Source organism: Dipodomys merriami, unplaced genomic scaffold (genome assembly GCF_024711535.1).
Source record: "Dipodomys merriami isolate MVZ:Mamm:240054 unplaced genomic scaffold, mDipMer1.0.p SCAF_2, whole genome shotgun sequence".
Classification (NCBI taxonomy): domain Eukaryota; kingdom Metazoa; phylum Chordata; class Mammalia; order Rodentia; family Heteromyidae; genus Dipodomys; species Dipodomys merriami.
The window spans coordinates 71,910,796-71,929,741 of NW_027203381.1; the positions used below are offsets into that span (position 1 = coordinate 71,910,796).

General features: G+C 49.3%; 1 protein-coding gene across 2 annotated transcripts in view; it reads left to right on the forward strand.

Annotated features, from left to right (window-relative positions):
* Positions 1 to 811: 811 nt before the first annotated feature.
* The window catches only part of Adcy5 (adenylate cyclase 5), a 176,260-nt gene continuing 158,125 nt past the window's right edge, over positions 812 to 18,946 (forward strand). For both annotated transcript variants that reach the window (XM_070030054.1, XM_070030053.1), the window contains exon 1: positions 812 to 2,655. In XM_070030054.1, the coding sequence (XP_069886155.1) occupies positions 1,522 to 2,655 (1,134 nt within the window). In that variant the 5' untranslated portion in view covers positions 812 to 1,521. The remainder of the gene's footprint in view (positions 2,656 to 18,946) is intronic.

Here is an 18,946-nt window from a genome sequence, read left to right on the forward strand (position 1 = left end):
GCGAGTCTCGGTTCCAGGCGCCAGGCAGCCAGGGAACGAGGGCGGGGGCGCAGTGAACATTTCAGGTGAGGGAGGGGAAGCTGGGGGTCCCCGCGGCTCCCCGGGCCTAGGCCCGAGGATGCCCGCGGAGCGCCAAGGCTGGGGCTGGGGCCCAGCCGAGGGCGGAGGCGGCCGCGCGCCGCTGTGAGCCGAGGCCCGAGCGGCGCGGGGGGCGGGGAGGCGGCGGGAGGAGGGGATGCGGAGGGCGCTCCGGCGGCGGCGGCGGCGGCGGCGGCGGGCGAGAAGGGAGGAGCGGCGCGAGCGGCCGGAGCAGCGCAGGGCCGGAGGCGTGCATGGCGCGCCCCGAGCCGGGCTCCTGCGGGCTCCTCCGGAGCGCCCCCGGAGCGCGGCGGCTCTTTGGCGGGACCCTCTCGGCTGGTTGTTTTTGAGCCCCGGCCCTTCATCTCTGGATGCCGCGGCCCCCGGGAGAAGCCCGCCTGCGTTGGGGCAGAACGGCGGCGGCGCTGCGCCGGATTCCGCCCTCCGCCTAGTCGTGGTGCGCCCGGCCGCGGTGGGCCCGCGGGCGGCGGCGAGGAGCCTGGGCTTGGGCAGCCAGCACGACAGCCCTGTGGACCGGCGGCTGCGGGCCAGCCCCGCTGGGTTTGGGGGATAGGGGGGAGGCGAGAGGCGAAGGGCCGCACCGCAGGAGCCGGTCCTCGCCCTCGCCCCCGCCCCCTGCGAGGACGCGCCGGAGGCTCGGCTCCGCTCGCGGTGGGGCCACGCTCCCTCTCCCCGAGCGCGAGGTGGGGGATGCGGGAAGCGGCCCCCCCGAGCTCCAGGACCCTCCCCCCCCGGGGCTCCGGAGCGGTTGCTCCGCCCGCCGCCCCCTCCCCCGTCCTCTCCACCCCCCCATCCCACCTCCCCACCCCTCGGAAGAAAATAATGCTGGCTGGCGCCCGCACCTCTCAGTCGCTCCCAGTCCGCCTCGAGGAAAGGGCACCCGCTGCGTCTCCGCGCCCGGACCCCTGCCGAGCCGCCCTCGCCACCACCTCGCCCCGAGAGCCGCCGCGCGCCGCTTAGGCAGAATCTACCAGCGCGCCGCGCCCCAACACTGCCGGCTCCGGGAAGCCGCCGCCCGCAAGGACACCTCTCCGTCCCGCCTCGTCCGCAACTCCGGCCCTCGTCGGGCTCCACGCGAACCAAGAGTCGGGACGCCTCGGTGCGCGCGGCGCCGCAGCCGGAGCGGCCCCCGCTGCCCGCTCTCCGAGCCAACTCCTCCTCGGACCTGGGACTCCACACGCGGATCCCCAGCGACTTCTTCTTCTCACCTCGGGGCTACCCGGGTCTCCCCGCTCACCTTCCCGCTGCCCTCCACCGCTCAGGACGGGGGTGCCAAGATGCCCCGCTACTGCGCAGGGCCCCGGGCCTCCCTCGACGTGTGACCCCAGCCTGGTCCCCCTGCTCGGCCGTCCACCCTCTCCTTGGAGACCCCCGGCCCGGCCCCCGGGGGAGGAGGAGGAAGACGACGAGGCCGAGGGGGGAATGTCCGGCTCCCAAAGCGTGAGCCCCCCGGGCTACGCGGCGCAGACAGCGGCGCCGACGTCCCGGGGAGGCCCGGAGCACCGTTCGGCGTGGGGGGAGGCCGATTCCCGCGCCAATGGCTATCCCCATACCCCCGGGGGCTCCACGCGCGGCTCCACCAAGAGAACCGGGGGGGCGGTGACCCCGCAACAGCAGCAGCGCCTGGCCAGCCGCTGGCGCGGCGACGACGACGACGATCCTCCGCTGAGCGGCGACGATCCCCTGGCGGGGGGCTTCGGTTTCAGCTTCCGCTCTAAGTCAGCCTGGCAGGAGCGCGGTGGCGACGACTGCGGACGCGGCAGCCGGCGGCAGCGGCGGGGCGCGGCCGGCGGGGGCAGCACCCGGGCGCCCCCTGCGGGCGGCGGCGGCGGCGGCGGCTCCGCGGCGGCCGCGGCCGCGGCGGGCGGGACGGAGGTGCGCCCCCGCTCGGTGGAGCTGGGCCTGGAGGAGCGGCGGGGCAAGGGCCGCGCGGCCGACGAGCTGGAGGCCGGCGCCGCCGTCGAGGGCGGCGAAGGGTCCAGGGATGGCGGCAATTCGGCAGGCTCAGGCTCGGGGCCTGGCGCAGTGCTGTCGCTGGGTGCCTGCTGCCTGGCCATACTGCAGGTGTTCCGTTCCAAGAAGTTCCCGTCGGACAAGCTGGAGAGGCTGTATCAGCGCTACTTCTTCCGCCTGAACCAGAGCAGCCTCACCATGCTCATGGCTGTGCTGGTGCTCGTGTGCCTGGTCATGCTGGCCTTCCACGCGGCGCGGCCTCCACTCCAGTTGCCCTACCTGGCCGTGCTGGCAGCCGCCGTGGGTGTGATCCTCATCATGGCTGTGCTCTGCAACCGCGCGGCCTTCCACCAGGACCACATGGGCTTGGCCTGCTATGCGCTCATCGCCGTGGTGCTGGCCGTCCAGGTGGTGGGCCTGTTGCTGCCCCAACCGCGCAGCGCCTCGGAGGGCATCTGGTGGACGGTGTTCTTCATCTACACCATCTACACGCTGCTGCCTGTGCGCATGCGGGCTGCGGTGCTCAGCGGGGTGCTGCTGTCTGCTCTCCACCTGGCCATCGCCCTACACACCAATGCCCAGGACCAGTTTCTGCTCAAGCAGGTAGGGGCCCAGATGGCCACTGGGACTGGATTGTGGGGGTGGACAAGGGGTAGGCACCTGACTCCACAGAAGGAGAGCCCACTTTGACACCTAGCATCTTATTTATAAAACAATGGTCTTGTGTTATTTGTAATGTTCCTGGCTGGGTAGATGATGAATTCAAAACCTGTCATCATTGCCCTGAATCAGTAAGGAAGGAGAAAGTGAGAGGGAAGTCCCAATCTCTCCCTGAGCTTCTGTCCCTGTATACAGAGGCTAGTCATAGAAGTGGCTGAATTCTCTAGTGCCCACCCTATACTGAGTGTCGCTGTAGGTTTTCTGTTAGCCTACACCTGGATAGAGGGTTGGGGAAGCATCCCCGGAGCATCTTGTGACCAATCTGAAGGAGGAGATGGTAGCCCTACTACTTATGCCAGGGATTTGGCAGTTAGAGAGATTCTTGAACTTGACAGAGGATCAACAAGTTTGGTTTGCTCAAGTGCCTGAAGTTTCTGTGAACTAAGGTGGGAAAGAGCACTGAGAAGTGTGTGTCACAGTCTCCTTTCTGGTTTGAACAGAAAGCTGGTGGGGAGAACATTAGCCCTTTCAATAGGTGTTCCTGGTTGTTGACTGAGGGTAGGGGTTTTTTAATCCCTGCTAGGATTTGAGTGAGCCTTGAACTGTAAAATGTAAAACTTCTGCCTAGGTAATAGGCAATTCCAGGCTTCTGGAAGAGATTCCTGCTAGCCATTATGGCGGTAGGGTGAAAAAGACCCTCTGACGTCCACACTTTCCCTTAATCCTCTGTTTCTGTCCCACTGAACATGGTTGTTTGCATGCTCTTCCCTTGGAGAGAGTCAAGTGAGACACTGGTACGTGACTTCAGACCCCTCTGCATACTCCTCCCTCCCTCCTGTCATCTGTTTCTTCTCGTGGAACTTCCTAACAGGGGCCCATTGCTATTATTTTCTTCCTCCTCCCTACTTCTACCTTCTTCCTCAGACTTTGATCTTTTGAATACTGAACTCTTTTGGGGGTATTCTCTGGTTTCTTAGACACATAACTTTCCTATAGGAATATCATTGGTATGAGCTACAGAGCACTGGGCTCTTGCTGAACTGTGGGGTGCTCTCTGGCAGGGAAGAAGGGAGAGATTATGCCACCTCTCTGGGCTATGGCCCATGAGTTCTGTTTCTGGAGAAGGAGAGGGTTAATTATGCTGATGTTCCCTAACATCCTCAGTTCCCAGACTCACCTACTGCAAGGAACCATCTGGTCTTCCACACCGGCTTTTCCTTCTATGTGAGCAACAGTGGAATCAGATCCATAGTCTGAAGCACTTTTTTTTTTCCTCCAGTGTCCTTTGGTTTTCCAGATTTAGTGTAGTCTCCTTTGCAGAGATTCCCAAGTATGTTTCTTCTTCTCCATGCTTTCCTGTAAGTTTTCTTGCATAGTGAAGAATACTTAGTAGCAATTTAATGAGTACTTGCTAGTTGGATTAGGGTCCAATTAATAGAGTAGGTGGTGTTCTTAGGTGGTGTTAAAAAGTTTTCCTGAGAGGCTGGGAAAGTGGCTCAGTGGTAAGGTGCTTCCCTAGCATGCATGAAGGCCTAGGTTGGATTCCTCAGTACCACAATAGCAGAAAAAGCTACTGTGGCTCAGGTGGTAGAGTGCTAGCCTTGAGCAAAAGAAGCTCAGGGATAGTGTCCAGGCCCTGAGTTCAAGCCCCAGGACTGGCAAGACAAAAGAGTTTTCCTGATCTAGGATCAGAAGGAAATAAAAATCCTTAGAGATCAGCTTTGACCAGGAGAGAACTCTTTTGGGAGGTGTTGGTTTAAAAAGTTACTACTACGGAGTGCTTAAAAAGGTTGCAGTTCTCAACCTAAACACGCATGCTTTCTGATGGGTGTTAATATATCTGAGTTGTGTTCCTGCCTTTGGTAAGTATAGTTTTCTATAGGCAGAATAACATGCCATTTACATGGAGCAGTGGGGATTTACAGGAGAGTTCAAGATGCTTTCTGAGCCAGACTTATAGGACATGAAGCCTGATTACAGCCCTAGGTTATCCTGGATGTATGATCTGAAGAAATTGGGACCAGATCTCAGAAACAGGGTGCAGAAGCTGGAGCAGCCCCATCTCAGTGTGAAAATGCCAATGCAATGTATGTCTGACAGACTTCCCTCCTGGCTCCAGGAAAACCCCTCTCCTTTTCTCTTTCTACCCCCATCAGGTTCCACCCCAGGTTTCTTTGCCCACTGTGGTCTTTAGACTGTAACCTAGCTGCAGAATTTTGGGTGGATTTTTACTTAACTTTTCTTGATCTGAGTATAGCAGAGTTTGTTATGAGTGGTCTAAGACAAGGGAATGCAAACATTCTTCTATTTGGCTTCAGAGAAAACTGTATCTTTTTTGTTTGTACTTGATTTACCTTTCTGATTATGCATGCCATAAAATTTGTTTTTCTTGAGCAAACTATGCTGGATTGCAGGCAAATATTAGTGGAACCGTCCGGCATTAAACTCTGCCTCAGGTTACCTCAGTGTATAAGTGTTTGGGGGTGGCTTGGGTTAGAGGCTTACTTATTCTTCTTTGATGAAGACACATGTCCAGGGAAAGAGGTAACGGTGAACCATTTCTAGTGTTGGGGTTTAAAAACTCCCTCTCCACAGTACCTCAAACATATAATAGGCCCTTGATAAACTATCTGTGCATTTCTTCACTTCTCCTGCAAGGCTGTCCCTCTCAACTCTGTATCCCAGGACCTCAACATCATCTGACAAGAGCATTTTATTCTTTCCCAGCCCTTTGGTGCTTGGGCTCTGTCCTTGGCTTCAGCAGAAGTATCATTTTAGCTTTCTTTTATTTTTTTTCTTTTTGGAGCCAGTATGGGAGCTGACACTCTCCCACCTGAGCCATTCCTCTAGTCTGGTTTTTTGATGGTTATTGGAGATGAATTCTCATGGGTTTTTCTATGCAGGCTGGCTTTAAAATGTGATCGTCCAAGGCTCAGGCTTCTTAAGTAGCTAGAGCTACTGACAGCTGGCTAGCATTTGATTTTTTAGGAGGTTGATTTTTACTCAAGAGACAAAAGGCAAAGTGTGGTGGCCCTTGTGGGCCCTTCTCTGTAGCTCTTCCCTTCCCCTAGGAATCTGTCCTATCTCACTTCTGCCCATTCTCTCTCTCTGTCTGCACCTTTCCTTTCTTATTTCCTTTTTCTGCCATTCCCATCTGGATCTCTGTTCTGTCAGTCCATCTCTCCTTTCCTTGGTCTTCCTGTTTGTTCTGTTTTTCCTTCTCTTGCTCCCCATACCTGGCCTCTCATCCTTCTCTGTGCCCTTGTCCCGCTGTTGTCTCCTCATCTCTTACAAGGATACAGTAGGAGCGTCACAGGGGTGTTTTTCCCCTTTTCCTTTGCCTGTTAGAAGTCCCTCTGCTACACCCATACCATAAATAACACTCGAGCATCTGCCAAACACATTCCTCACTTGTGTTAATAGGCTGCAATGATGCTGGAGCCTGTTTCCACGGCAACCTCATTTTTGTTTGACTGTATCCCACTCTGCTTCATAAAGCCTCTGTGAGCACTCACACACAAACAAGCAGGCTCCCACAACTAGTACCCATGCTTAGCAGTTAAAGATTATTTTGGAGACCATGTCTTTAAGTCATGTGGTGGTGAAGTGGTCATTTGATCTCAAGGAGATTGTCACCTCCTCCATCCAGTAATACCCTAGGACATGATAATGCATAGAAGAACTCTTTGAAAAATAGACAGTTCTGTTCAAATGTGGGGTAATATTTTTACTCAACCACATTAAACATGCCTCTCTGGCTTCCGGAGGGGAGGATTCTGATTCCATCTAGGTCTCTGGGAGCTTGCTGTGAGGGATGGCCCCTCCCTAGTCTATCTTCTTTCAGCTCTTTACCTCCTTCTTCCCTCCCATCCCTTTGGGAGAAACACAGTAATTTCCTGCATTTCTTCTTATGTGCCTGTTTGAACCCACAACTGTCACAGTTGTTCCAGCCATCAGAATGGCACTGGCACTGTGTGGGTGCTGTTCTGTGACTGAGCACGTGTGAGTGTCTGTTGAGTAGAGGCAAAGGATGGATGGGGGTAGGGATATGGTCTGGGAATCAAGCTCTGTAGCTGCCCAGGGATAGGAGCATGTGTGTGAGCATGCACGCATTTTAGTCCGTCTGTCTGGGAGCAGTTTGGCCCAGTGAAGGGAATGGCTGGCAAGCTGTTGTGTTAACTTTGAAAGATTCACAAGCAAACTTGTCCCATTTGTTCTTGGCTGGTAGCTGGTTTCCCGTGGCTGCCTTTCTGATTTGATTGCCCCTTTTACCTTGACCTCTAGCTCCTCCAGGATGTACCCTGGGTTGCACTCCCTCCCCTTTCCATGGTAACACTGGGGCTGGGTTTGAGTAGTCAGCTCCTCTGACCCTGTGGAATTCCCTCTTCTTTACTGATGCCCACCTGCTCAGCAGCCCAGTGAGCCCCACTGAAGAGCTGCGTCCTTGCTCTGGAACCTGGCCCATAGGCCTTCTTGTAGGTCGCTGTGGTTGCCCCAGGTGCACTGCTGGCTTGTGGAGGAAGAGAGCTTCACAACAAAGGCCAGGCATTGTCTGCCACCAATTACTTTTCTATCACCTGCATTCTGCCGAGGAGAAATCAGGCTACAAGTAAACTGCAGTGGCAGCAGCAGGCTGGATTGGAGATTGGCTTTGAATTTGGAACAGAGGAGGGTCTGCTGGCCTTGCCTCTAGGCTAATTGTATTAGCCAGTTGAATTTGCTAATTGTCTTTGATTATATTGCTCCCTCTCCAGGGAGCTGGAGAGGAGGCTTGGAAGGGAACAGAGTGGCCCCTGATAAAGGTTTGAGTGGGGCTTCTGGATAGGGGGTCATCTGTTAGATATCAGGAGAGTCCTGATTCATGTAGGGAGGACCTCAGGAATGATGGAGACCCAGCCAAGGAACAGCATGCACAGCCATGTTATTTGTAAGAATGTACATTGTTGATAACTTAGTTCAAGTTTGATCTGTAAATGAGAGCATGAGGTCTGTATACTATAGAACACAGAACAGCATGTTCATGTTTGTTCATGGAGAGAACACATGATGTATTAAGCCTCAGCATAGCAACCTTCCCAGCTTCACATAAGCGTTTTAAAAATCAGAGCGAAAGGTTTGGATACAAGCTTTCCTCTTCAGACAGACAGGCCTCAGCCATGAGTCCCTGTGTCAGAGATTGCAGATTGGCTGCAGAATGTGGCTGTGATCTGGGCTCGGGCCAGATCGTCTTTTCTATTGAGATGTATGAATTGATGGAACTACCACCGTGGTCCTAGCCAAAGGTGGAAGTGGGAATGGAGCAGGGGTCCTCAGGAGGGAGCCTTCCTTGGTTGTCTCTGCCAGTGACTTGCTGTCCGTGCTACCTCAGCTAAGTTAATTTGTCTTACGATGGGTCCAGCATGTCATTGTTTAACTTCTCAGGAGCAGAGCCTGCGTTGGGAATGGAAAGTTTGCTCTGGGAACCACAACATGCCTGCCCCTATAAATCCTTCAGGTACAGTTATATAAGTGATATTCTAGCATATTCTTTTCTGTCATCCATGCAGATGGGACTAGCTGGCTTGTGGAAAGCTCTCTCTCTCTCTCTCTCTGTAATATACACATTTCCCCATCAAGACAATATAGTAATATAGGTAATTAAGAAAATTAATTCTTTTCTTGCTAAAGAAAATCCTTAGCAAGAAAATCTTGTTACAACCTTGTGAACAAGATCTAGGGGTTTCTAGTTAACTGAAAATGAGCAAGGTAAACCTGTGTTTTGGGTTTTTTTTTTACTGTTAGAAAAAGTGGACAGGAATCTTGGTCCTATTTAAAGGCAGATCCAGTTCACAGATTGAAAACTCATCTGAAATATGACATTTGATTCTAAAATTCACTAGTTCAGCTAGAGGACTAGAAACTTTGAGTTCTGAGAGAACGTTTGTTAGAACAAGATACTAAGCGGGGAGAAGAGTGGACTATAACAGACAGTGAGCTAGGCACGGTGTTACTCCTGGGATCTCTTTTGTAGGACATCCTGTAAGAAGGGTTGACTTAGTTTTGGTTACTTCCAAGGGCAAATGGGTAGAGAAGGTGGACAGATTTCAGCTCTAGGTAGGAAGTCCTTTTCTAGCCATTGAGGATAGATGCTCTCTGTCCGTGAATGTGTTTAAGTAGAGACCAGACAGCTGTCTGCCAAGCTTATTGAGGAGGAAATTGCCTGTGTGGGCCAGTGAATCCTTGAATCCTAACCTTGGCTCATCATAATCCCTAAGGAACTTTTTTTAAAAATGCAGATTTCTAGGTCCCACTGGAAAGTGCAGCTTTCAAAAGTCCAGGCTGGGGTTCAGGGATGGATTTTTTTTTCAGTTTTTTATACTGGGGTCCTTGAGCATGCTAAGTATGTGTATAGCCACTGAGCCACACACCCCAGCCTGAATCTACTTTTTTAAACAGCTTAAATCTTGTATTTGAAGCTCTTCACTGGTTTTGATGAGCAACTAACTCTTAGGTTTGGGGAGAAGATGAGTACTTAGGTCACACTCTACCCTGGGAGATGGTGGTTCAATGTCTGGTAACAGATGGCTGCTCTTTTTAAAGGCCTCTGAGGTATCTTCTCATCATACTCTTCTCAGAGTTTTAGTCCGCTTTCATCACCAATGCAAAATCCTGAGGAAGCTATCTTTATAAAGAAAAGAAGTTAATGTACAATTTTGGTTCAAGAGCACAGCACTTAGAGTGGTTCTGTTTTGGTAAAGGTAGCGATGGCAGAAGCCTAGTGTATACCCAAGTAGCCAGGGCAGAGAGAGCTGGGGATGTAGCCAAACTCAGACTTTTATAACAACCTTCTTGTGGAAACTACCAAGAAGTTGCAGAAGAACTCGTAAAAAAAATTTTTTTTGGTTGGTCCTGGGGCTCTGGGCCTGGGCACTGTCCCTCAGCTCTTCAGCTCAAGGCTGGCACTCTACCACTTGAGCCACAGTGCCACTTCTGGTTTTCTGGAGGTAAGAGTCTCATGGAGGGGCTAGGAAGGTGGCTTAGTGGTAGAGTTTTTGCCTTGCATGCATGAAGTCCTGGGTTCGGTTCCTTAGCACCACATAAGCAGAAAAAGCTGGAAGTGACATTGTGGCTCAAGTGGTAGAGCTCTAGCCTTCAGCTGAAGAGCTGAGGGACAGCGCCCAGGCTGAGTTCAGGCCCCACAACTGGCCGGGAAAAACAAAAAAAGAGTCTCATGGACTTTCCTGCCCAGGCTGGCTTTGAACTGCAAATCCTCAATCCTCAGATCTCATCCTTCTGAGTAGTTAGGATTACAGGTGTGAGCCACCGGTGCCTGGCGCAGAAGATTTCTTAAGAGATCACAGAAGAAATATCTCACACCCACAATAACCTAAGGACCTACCATTAGGTCTCGCTTCCCAGAGGTTCCACTGCCTGCCAGTAGTACAACTTTGGAGATCAAACCTTTAATCATGATAGACCAATGAGGGATATAAATCACCTTCATCGCCCTCAGCCCCTGTTTAAAGAAGCAAGATTTCTGCATCCCTGTAGAGCAAGACTCACTGAGTGGTGGTGTCCAGGTTGTGGAAGGGTCTGGATGGTGGCACCAGTGAAACAGGATGGTCAAGGTACTCAGCCCTGGACGTCCATTCTGTATTCATACATACCTCCTGCACCCTTCCTGTTCCCACTTCCCTTCAGAGGCAACACAAGCTGCTTTGAGATCCCAATCTGATTGGATGAAGGGAAGTAGTAGGAAAAACCTAGGTTTGCTTCTTGGTCCACTCATTTCTCTGGTGAATGGCTTTGAAAAGCATTGAGGCTATTCTAGGAATAGCTGGTATAGACAGTGGAAGAGGAGGTCAGAAGTGCAGCATCAGGGCAGGAGATTGGGAGGAACTAGGGAACTAGAAGATGGTTTGAAGGAGGGAAAACAGGACTTTGAGAAAGCCACCAGTTTGGAGCTATGAGTATGGTGAGGGGAAAGAGTTGGACGTGGGGGCAGGGATGCCTCTGGGAACAATGGGATGATATAGTCACAAGAGAAGGGGAGGCAAACAAAGCATAAGGACACAGTTGAGGCTTTGTTCTTTAGGCCATGTGTCAGGGTGAAATTATAATAACTCCCCTTCGCCTCCCAACTACCTCTTGCTGGGGGGTGGGGGTTTATGAGCTGCTGCTTTTGGTTCTGAGCCTCCTGAATGACATTGCTTTTTCAAGGTCATTTGCCCCCCCCCCCTTGGGGCCTCCTGGGCTTTACCACAGAGCTTACGGATATCTCACTGTGCTTTTGGAAGGGGTACAGAGGGCTCCAGGGCCTCATGTTCAAATGCACTCAGCACATAGTAGGTACTTAGTGAAGATTTGAATGAACAAACGAATGAATGGTGGAGTGGGTGGATGCGTGCACGCAGGCTCTAGGCTGTGCTGAAGTGCTAGACCAACACCTCCACAAAAGGAAGCCACGCAGCTCAGCTTGGAAGCTTATTTTGGTGGGTTGTAATCCCAAACTCTGAGCAGGGCTTCCAAAACCCTCCTGCTGCAGTTTAAAATGCGTGCCTTAGAAACAGACAGAGCTGTCGCTGGCACTGCTGGTACTATATCACTTTACAGATTTGGAAACCATCGTAAAGTCATTCTTTCCACTTTCTCTCCATTCATTCTTATGACCATCCACTGTTTAGTGCCTACTGTATTCCAGGCACTATGTTAGGCCCAGGAGCTGCAGAGATAGTTAAGACTGGCTCTGGTCCTGGCTCCCCTGAGATTCTCCCAGTAAGTGTGTTCCTGGGAGGGCCCTTAATCAATGTTTCACAGATACACATATGGTCTGTGTCAGATAAATTTAAGAAATGCAGCTGGCCTTCTGTATCTGCAGGTTTTGCATCTGTGGATTCAACTGCAGATTGAAATCATTTGAAAAAGATTGTGATTGTACTGGATGTGTGCAGATTTCTTTTTTGTCACTATTTGCTAAGCAATGTAATGTCACAACTACTTACCCACAACTTAACATTGTATTAGGAAATGTAAGTAATCTATGGGTTATTTAGTACATGGTAGATATGCCTAGGTTATATGCAAGTACTACATTCTTTTATGTAGGGACTATAGAATTTACAAATTTTGGTATCTGAGGGGGTGTGTGTCTTGGAACTGATCACCCAAATATACCATGGGACTAATGCGCTGTGTTAGACAGAATTCTTAGACTTCAAAACTTTTTTTTAGACTTCAAAACTTTTTTTTTTAGACTTCAAAACTTTTAATATGTTCATGTGCATAAAAAGTTTCTGAGAGAAGAGACCGGTTTTTTAAAGGCACATCCTAAATGAGGTCATTTGTATGGTACTTCAGTGCTTGCTGGAATTGCCCCATGGTCCAGCCCCTGCCTCTGGGGTCGCCCTGCCCAGAGGCACCAAGACAAGGGGGTTTGTTTGGCAGCTTTCTTCTCTCAGAAAGGAGATTGCCCAAGCAGTGTTGGCTGGCTGCCTGTTTTCAACTCTCATTCTCCATCTGGGTCAGAAATGAGATCCTTTTATAAAATAAAGTGATGGAGCTGGAAGGTATCAGGGAGATACCTCCATCTAGCTTCAGTTTCTTTTGGGGTTTTTAGCTGGCATTAGATACTGGAGCAGTTGGGCATTTGCATAATGACCATTTGGGGATGTAAGCTCCATTGAATGTCTTTCTAGAACTTTCGTTTCAGGCACTTTTGTGGCTTACCCTGGAGAAGTAGTGATGCGCTACTCCAAAGCATCCTTTTTGTCTGTGTTTGTTCTTTTATCCCATCCCCACTCTCCAAAAGGAGGAAACTCATAAAGAATATTGATAATAAGCAATGTGCATGTACTGAGTTACTACACACTAAGAATGAGCTAATGTCCTACATGTACAACCTCGTTTAATCTTAGAATCAACTTTATGAGGAAGACACTTGTCCTAAGCACATCATTGCAGAATCTGGGAGGAAAAGGTAAGTAATTTCCCCCAAGCAATGTAAGAGATGAGTGGGTTTCCTCCTGTATTCCTGGTGTTGTACCTTTGACTCTTCCTGGCTAGTTTTCTAGCTCTTAGCACCTGTGGCTCTTCTCTAGCCTTGAGTCTAGGGGCCTGCTAGTGGGCCGGGCAGTTCTCTGACCAAAGGCTGCTGGGTGCTGGGGGTTGGGTATTACAGCTATCTTGCCCTAGTGGCTCAGGGAGTCTAGTTCTAGAGTTTGTGTCCTACCTTGTCTACCAGACTTCTGTGGAAGAATTAAGCTCTAGGTGCCCAGAGTGGCAATGGGCTTGATACTTCTCTCCTCTTCTTACCGTTCTTCCTCTTGGCTCTCTTCCCTTCTTCGTCTTAATTCACCAGCTTCCTTCTAGTGAATCCTGGGGTCACTTCCCAGATAAACCACCAACACTTGAACCCTTGTCTTGTAGTCCTTTCTAATGTGAATCCAAATAGAGAATGGAGAAGCCAGAAGAACCCAGGTTTGATTTAAACCCTAGGAGTGGGAAGTTGCTTACATGTCAGGTGCAGAACTTGTGGTAGGTTGTAAAACCCTGAGCCTACCTGGGCCTTCCTTGCCTATTTGATACCATGTTTGTCATTGGTATATTGCTTGTGTAGTAGAGAAATACGATGTGAAACTTAAAGAAACTTTATTTTTGAAACAACATGTTATTTTTTGAATTGTTATTTTTAAAATTGTATAGCTTCATGAGCCCTTTCTGGTTGGCAGTCTGACTTGTCTACAGATTTCTAAACTATGTTTACAAGATGGAGATCGTTCTGTGACCTTAACTAATTTCTTAGGATGAGAAATGAGGAGTTTTGATTTGGAGCATTTTTGCTGTGATGTAGGTCAGAGAGCAACTCTATGCTGACTGAAGGGCCTGCTAGCTTCTTGGCCAAGCTGTGACATTGCTTGGTGGAGGACTCAGCCATCAGTCATTCTTCTCCTTGAGTCTGCAGGAGACTTACTAGCTAAAGTGGTGCTTCCTGTGCACTTTTTTCAATGCCTGTTGGCCTGCTTATTCTTATGGACTGTCCCAGACCACTATGTGTAGACAGGTAAAACTCACTGTGGTTCAGATTAGTGCTTACTTACTGGGCTTCTCTGTGTAGTGTGGCTGGGGATATGTTTCTAAATGAGTGAAACATAGTCCTTGCTAGAGAAGACTCTACCATGTATTAATGGAAGAACTTAGGCCAACTATGACCTATGGAATCAGTTGCTCCTATGGTCCTGTAGGTGGGACCATTTATATAGAACTTTCTAGAGATAAGATTGGAACATATCAGAACTTGATACCTGGACTGGACCAGTGAGTTTAGTCTCTTTTGATGGCTCAACCACGTCTGTATTTAATTAGCATTTTTTTAGGTAGCAGAGGAGTTCAGTTTGTGTTCTCAGTTGCTTCTCAGAACAGCTCTGCGGAAGCGATGGTTAGGATGGGTGTAAACCTGGAGTTCTGGAGACATCCCTGAACCCTGGCCAAGTCACCTTCCTTTTTATCAGTCAGGTTTCTCTCCTGTATGTTGACAATCTGATGTCCTCACTGGCAGGATCTGTTGCCAGTTAGCCATGAGGTTAGTATATCTGAGGGCATTCTGTAAGCAGGCATGTCACACTCCTGTGTGGCTGAGGTCTTTCTTGGAGAGGAGGAAACAGAGGTTTGGGAGAGATTAAGTGGCCACACTGTTGGTTAGTTGGCTTAGGAGTCACTGTGTACACATTCAGTTCTTAGACTCTAAACCCAAGGTTTTTTTTCACAGTTGGGCCAAGCACTGAGTCTGCCTGAAATGCCTTTTGAAGCTATAGAAGGCACAGCTGCTCTCAGGCAGTAGTCTTGCTCGGTTTTGGAACTTGTGGTTTTTATTTGTAATGCCTTCTTTTTCCTCATGGTGTCTGGCACAGATGGGCATTAAATGAGTTGTCATTTCCTAGGCTGCAGTGATGCGGTGCTGAAGTGTGCAGGGGACACCTGGAATCCACTGCTTACCTGTGGAGGGCTTCTGAGTAGTTTTAAGGACGATGAGGAGGATTGAGACTCAGAAGAGAGGCCAGAAGTAAGAGTAGGCTTGCTTAGCTCAGAGACAATGTTGCCTCATTGCTATTCTTCTTGTGCCATAGGTGGACAAGAGAGAGAGGGGAAGAGCCTGTCAGGTGTGTATTTGGAACACTACCTGGTACTGCCCTGGGGTCAGACTGGAGATCTCACTGCAAAATAGCATCTCATAGATACATGGTTTAGTGCTTTGGTGTTTAAAGGCTACCTTTAAAACTTAGCTACTCAGAACATAAAAAAGTACCCCCCAATATGCTTATAGCTCTGATTCGAATGCATTTCTGTACTTGGTAGTCTTTTAAAGAAAACTAGAGGGAAAAATGATAGTCTTTGGCTGAATGGACTTTCAAGATTCGACTTCCCCATTTTCTTTTTGGGGATGGGAAAGCTATTTGTTCACTTCACATGCCCTAGTCCCTAGTCTTCCTCTAGCCAAGTCCTTTTTCCTGTAAGCATTTCACCATGCTACATGGACAGGATCCATCACTTCCCTGCCTGACTCTGGCTAGATAGTGCCAGCTGGGAAGTGCCTTGGCTCCGATATCTCAGCCAAGAGGCTGCAGGCAGAGGCAGAGGAGGGAGAGCAGAGTAGGCTGCCTTTGCAACATCTGACCTGTGGAACTTAATTGGAAACATCCTTTTATGCTTTCTTTTTGTTTTTGTTTTTTGGCATTACTGGGGTTTGAACCTCTGGGCCTCCTGTTTGCTAGGCATTGTTCGACCACTTGAGTGATTCCACCTTTTGTTGTTGGTTATTTTCAAAGTAGGGTCTTATTTTAGGACTGTATGCTTCTTGTGTCACAAGGATGTCAAGCACATGCCACTAGGCTCAGCAATTGGTTGAGGCAGAGTATTATAAACTCTATCTCCCAAGTAGCTAAGGGCTTTTCTTCTACCTCCCTAATGCTGGAGATTGAACCCAGAGTCTTGTGCATGTTATTTAAGGGCTCTAACACTGAATTCTACCCGTCAGCCGTGGTTTGTCATTTTATCTTGGTGAGTTTACTTATCTGTCTTTCTACTTAATCATTGGCTCTCTGAAGGCAGGCACCTTGTCTGTTCAGGTACCTAAGGTGTTTATTGACTATCATTGGCTTTCAGATCCTCCACTTTCCTAGCACTGGAGGAAGAAGAAAAAAAAAGTTTATACTCTCAGGTTCCCCAAAGAGTTCTGACTTTGGCAGAGGGGACTTCCTCATAGTGCTCCCTCTCTGGACTGGTATCTCCTCTACCAGGGCACACTTCTCAGTCCTGGTCCTAGAAAAGCACATTTAAAAAAAAAATCATGACCTCCTCCATCCTTGGGCCCACTGTACAGGAGATGTCAGGCAGGGCTGTATGGCACCCATTTACCTATCTCTCTTCCCATCTTTCTCTTGTTTGTTTCCCCCCCATCCATTGCCGCATATCTCCTTTCCTCTTTGTAGCTGGGAACTAGGAGATCCTTAAAGACTCCACAGGAGACAAGTTCCTAAATACACTGTCAAGACCACTATTATGAACAAGGATCACTACTCAGATTTTAAAAAGCGTTCTTCATTCCTGTTAAATCATTCTCATGAAGTAGTCATTCCCACAGTGCATTGCAAATTTCCTGACAGCATTTTCATGTATACAGTGTGTGTTTCTGTTTCCATTTTTCACTGTGAAATGCCCTAGGCTGAAATATAGGCTTTCTGTGTAGGTTAACCTCAGGCAACACACCAGAATGTAAGATGTCAGAAAGGAAGGCCCATCTAGGACTTTCTGCGTAATCCCAGTGGCTAGGCTCAACTGAGGTGACCTGATCGTTAGTGTTATTTATTTATTTCTAGTGCTAGGAATTGAACCCAGGCCTTGAGCATGCTTAAGCACACACTCTGCCACTAAGATCCTCTCCCATTGGGCATTGTGTAAGGCTTCTGTGGATTGTAATATGCACCATGCTTGAAGACTAGTGCCCCGAGCCACCCCCCACCCTTGTCAGCAGAAGGGTCATGTGGATGGTGCCGAGCCTGATTTATGACTACATTGAAAGGCAAGTTGTTTATATCTAAGGAGTTTATTGTGGTGATTCAGTAAAGAGTGATAGCCACTAAAAATGATTGCAGACATGTAATAGGGGAAGAAAACTTGTTTGGTGGTTGCTGTATAAAATCTTGTCAGGCAGGAGTGTGGTTTCTTATATTTATGTTGCTCTTATCACCAGCAATTAACCCCAGATGTGGTTCAATAAATGGCTTAGTGCAGTGCTATAATAACTGCAAGAATATTGTAGAAAATGACTGCTGGATGGTCCTCAGCAGACCAGCAAACTTTACTCAGAATTCCTGTCTGTTAGATACAGGCAGAGGTTCATTGGTTAGTATTTTCTCTTCTCTTCTTTCTTTTGTAAGTGACATTTCCCTTTAGAGTGGGGAGAGGTCACAAACACCTGGACTCACCAGCCTTGACTGTACTCATTAGTTTTTGTCTTTCTCCCACAGGAGTATAGCCTACCCACATCTGGAGTAGGTGCTCATTAAATGTCTGTTGGATGCATGAATATATTTGCTCAAGGTTACATAGCAGATAGATAGCAATGTTAGCTCAGCACTATTATTTTTCTTTCAGGTCTACACTTTGTAGAAAGCAAGAGATGCTATGGTTGGTACCTCCCCATAGGTGTCTGTTATCAACGTGAGTTGCAGACTTAAGAAAGTGAAGGCAGGTAATGCTTAGGGTGAGGAAGAAATGGGTGGATACTTGAAAAGAGTCCTTCCAGTCCACAGTGATGTTGCTCTTTTCTGGCACACTTGTATCAGGACATGTAGGATATGACTGCTGTGGTCTCTGTGCCCTGGAAGCCTAGAGAGACAGATGACACTGCCCATGTAAGGGCTGAGGAGACTGGAATGTGCCTGCCATGTGGAGTGGGGCCTGTCAACCATCCCTGCCCTCAGGTCAAGTGTTCTACCAAGGGCCACATATAGATTGCAATGTGGTCTTCCTTTGGGAAAGGGTTATATGGGGAGAGTTAATTTTGGAATTTGCTTTACATTTATTTTTAAAGTGGAATATTTCTCCAGCATTGGTGACAGTGGCCTAGAAAAGCCAATTAGTCACCATCTGACGTCCTCCTGAGTGGGGTGTTACCACCCTGTTCCTGCCTCACCTGCCATTGGTGGGTGACTTCACTTCTAGGCCTTGGGGAATCACACCTGCAGATAGTCTGTTAGTTTTCTGCTGAGATTGAGAGGTAGTGTCATCCTCCATTTCTATCCTGGGGGCCTTTGGGTGTGTGGGAAGCCCACCAGAGGATGTGATGGCCTTTCCCTGCTGAAGCCGGGTCTGGGAGCCTGTGTTTCTGCAGCCTAGTTTATGTGCTTTTGCGATAGGGTTTTATTGTTTTGAAATAGAGTTTTACTATTTTCCTCAGGCTGGATGGAAACTCCTGGACTCAAGTTACCTTCTTGCCTCAGCTTTCTGAGTAGTTGGAACTACCGTTGTACCACTAAGACCTGAAGAATAGACTTGATTTCTTTTAAGGGAAAGACATCCTAAAAGCTATGGAATGTCCAGCCCTGAGTTTCCTGGAGTGGAGAGAGGGTCTTTGCATGAATTCCACCGGGCATCACTAAAGAGTGAGAGAAAGGACAAAGCCCCTACACACACCTCTTGACCAGAGATGGATCTTGGAATGATGCATAGCACATTCATTCACATCCCTGCTATACCCCTGAGTCTCTGGGACCACTCCCCCATCCCAACTCAGAGTTGGGGATGGGGCAGTTCCAAGACAGAATATATAAAAATTTTCAAAAGTTGAGAAGCTTGAGCCAGCCACCCAGATGGGATGTGCCCCCCCCCAACAGTATATATTTGTCCTATGTCCTACAACTTGCTCTCCCCCCGACATCCTACCTCTACCCATCATGGGTATGAATCACCAGGTGATATTAGAGGAAAGTGTCTTTCTCTTTTCTTAGTTAAAATGGAATGTTCTCTGTGTTCATGTGGACTCGATTCAAGGTCCCTGTCATGGAGCAGCCTTAGAAAAGCTTCCTGATTAGCAGGTAGGAGCTGGGAAGATGAGCTGGGGTGCTACTGAGAAGAGATGAGGGAACTTACTTTGCCTTCCATTCTGAGGAAAGGAAGGCTTGTGATCCCAGAGGAAGGCTGAATGAAGCCACTCACTGTGGGAGGGGTCCCTTGGAGATTTGGAAGGATCTCAGTAGCT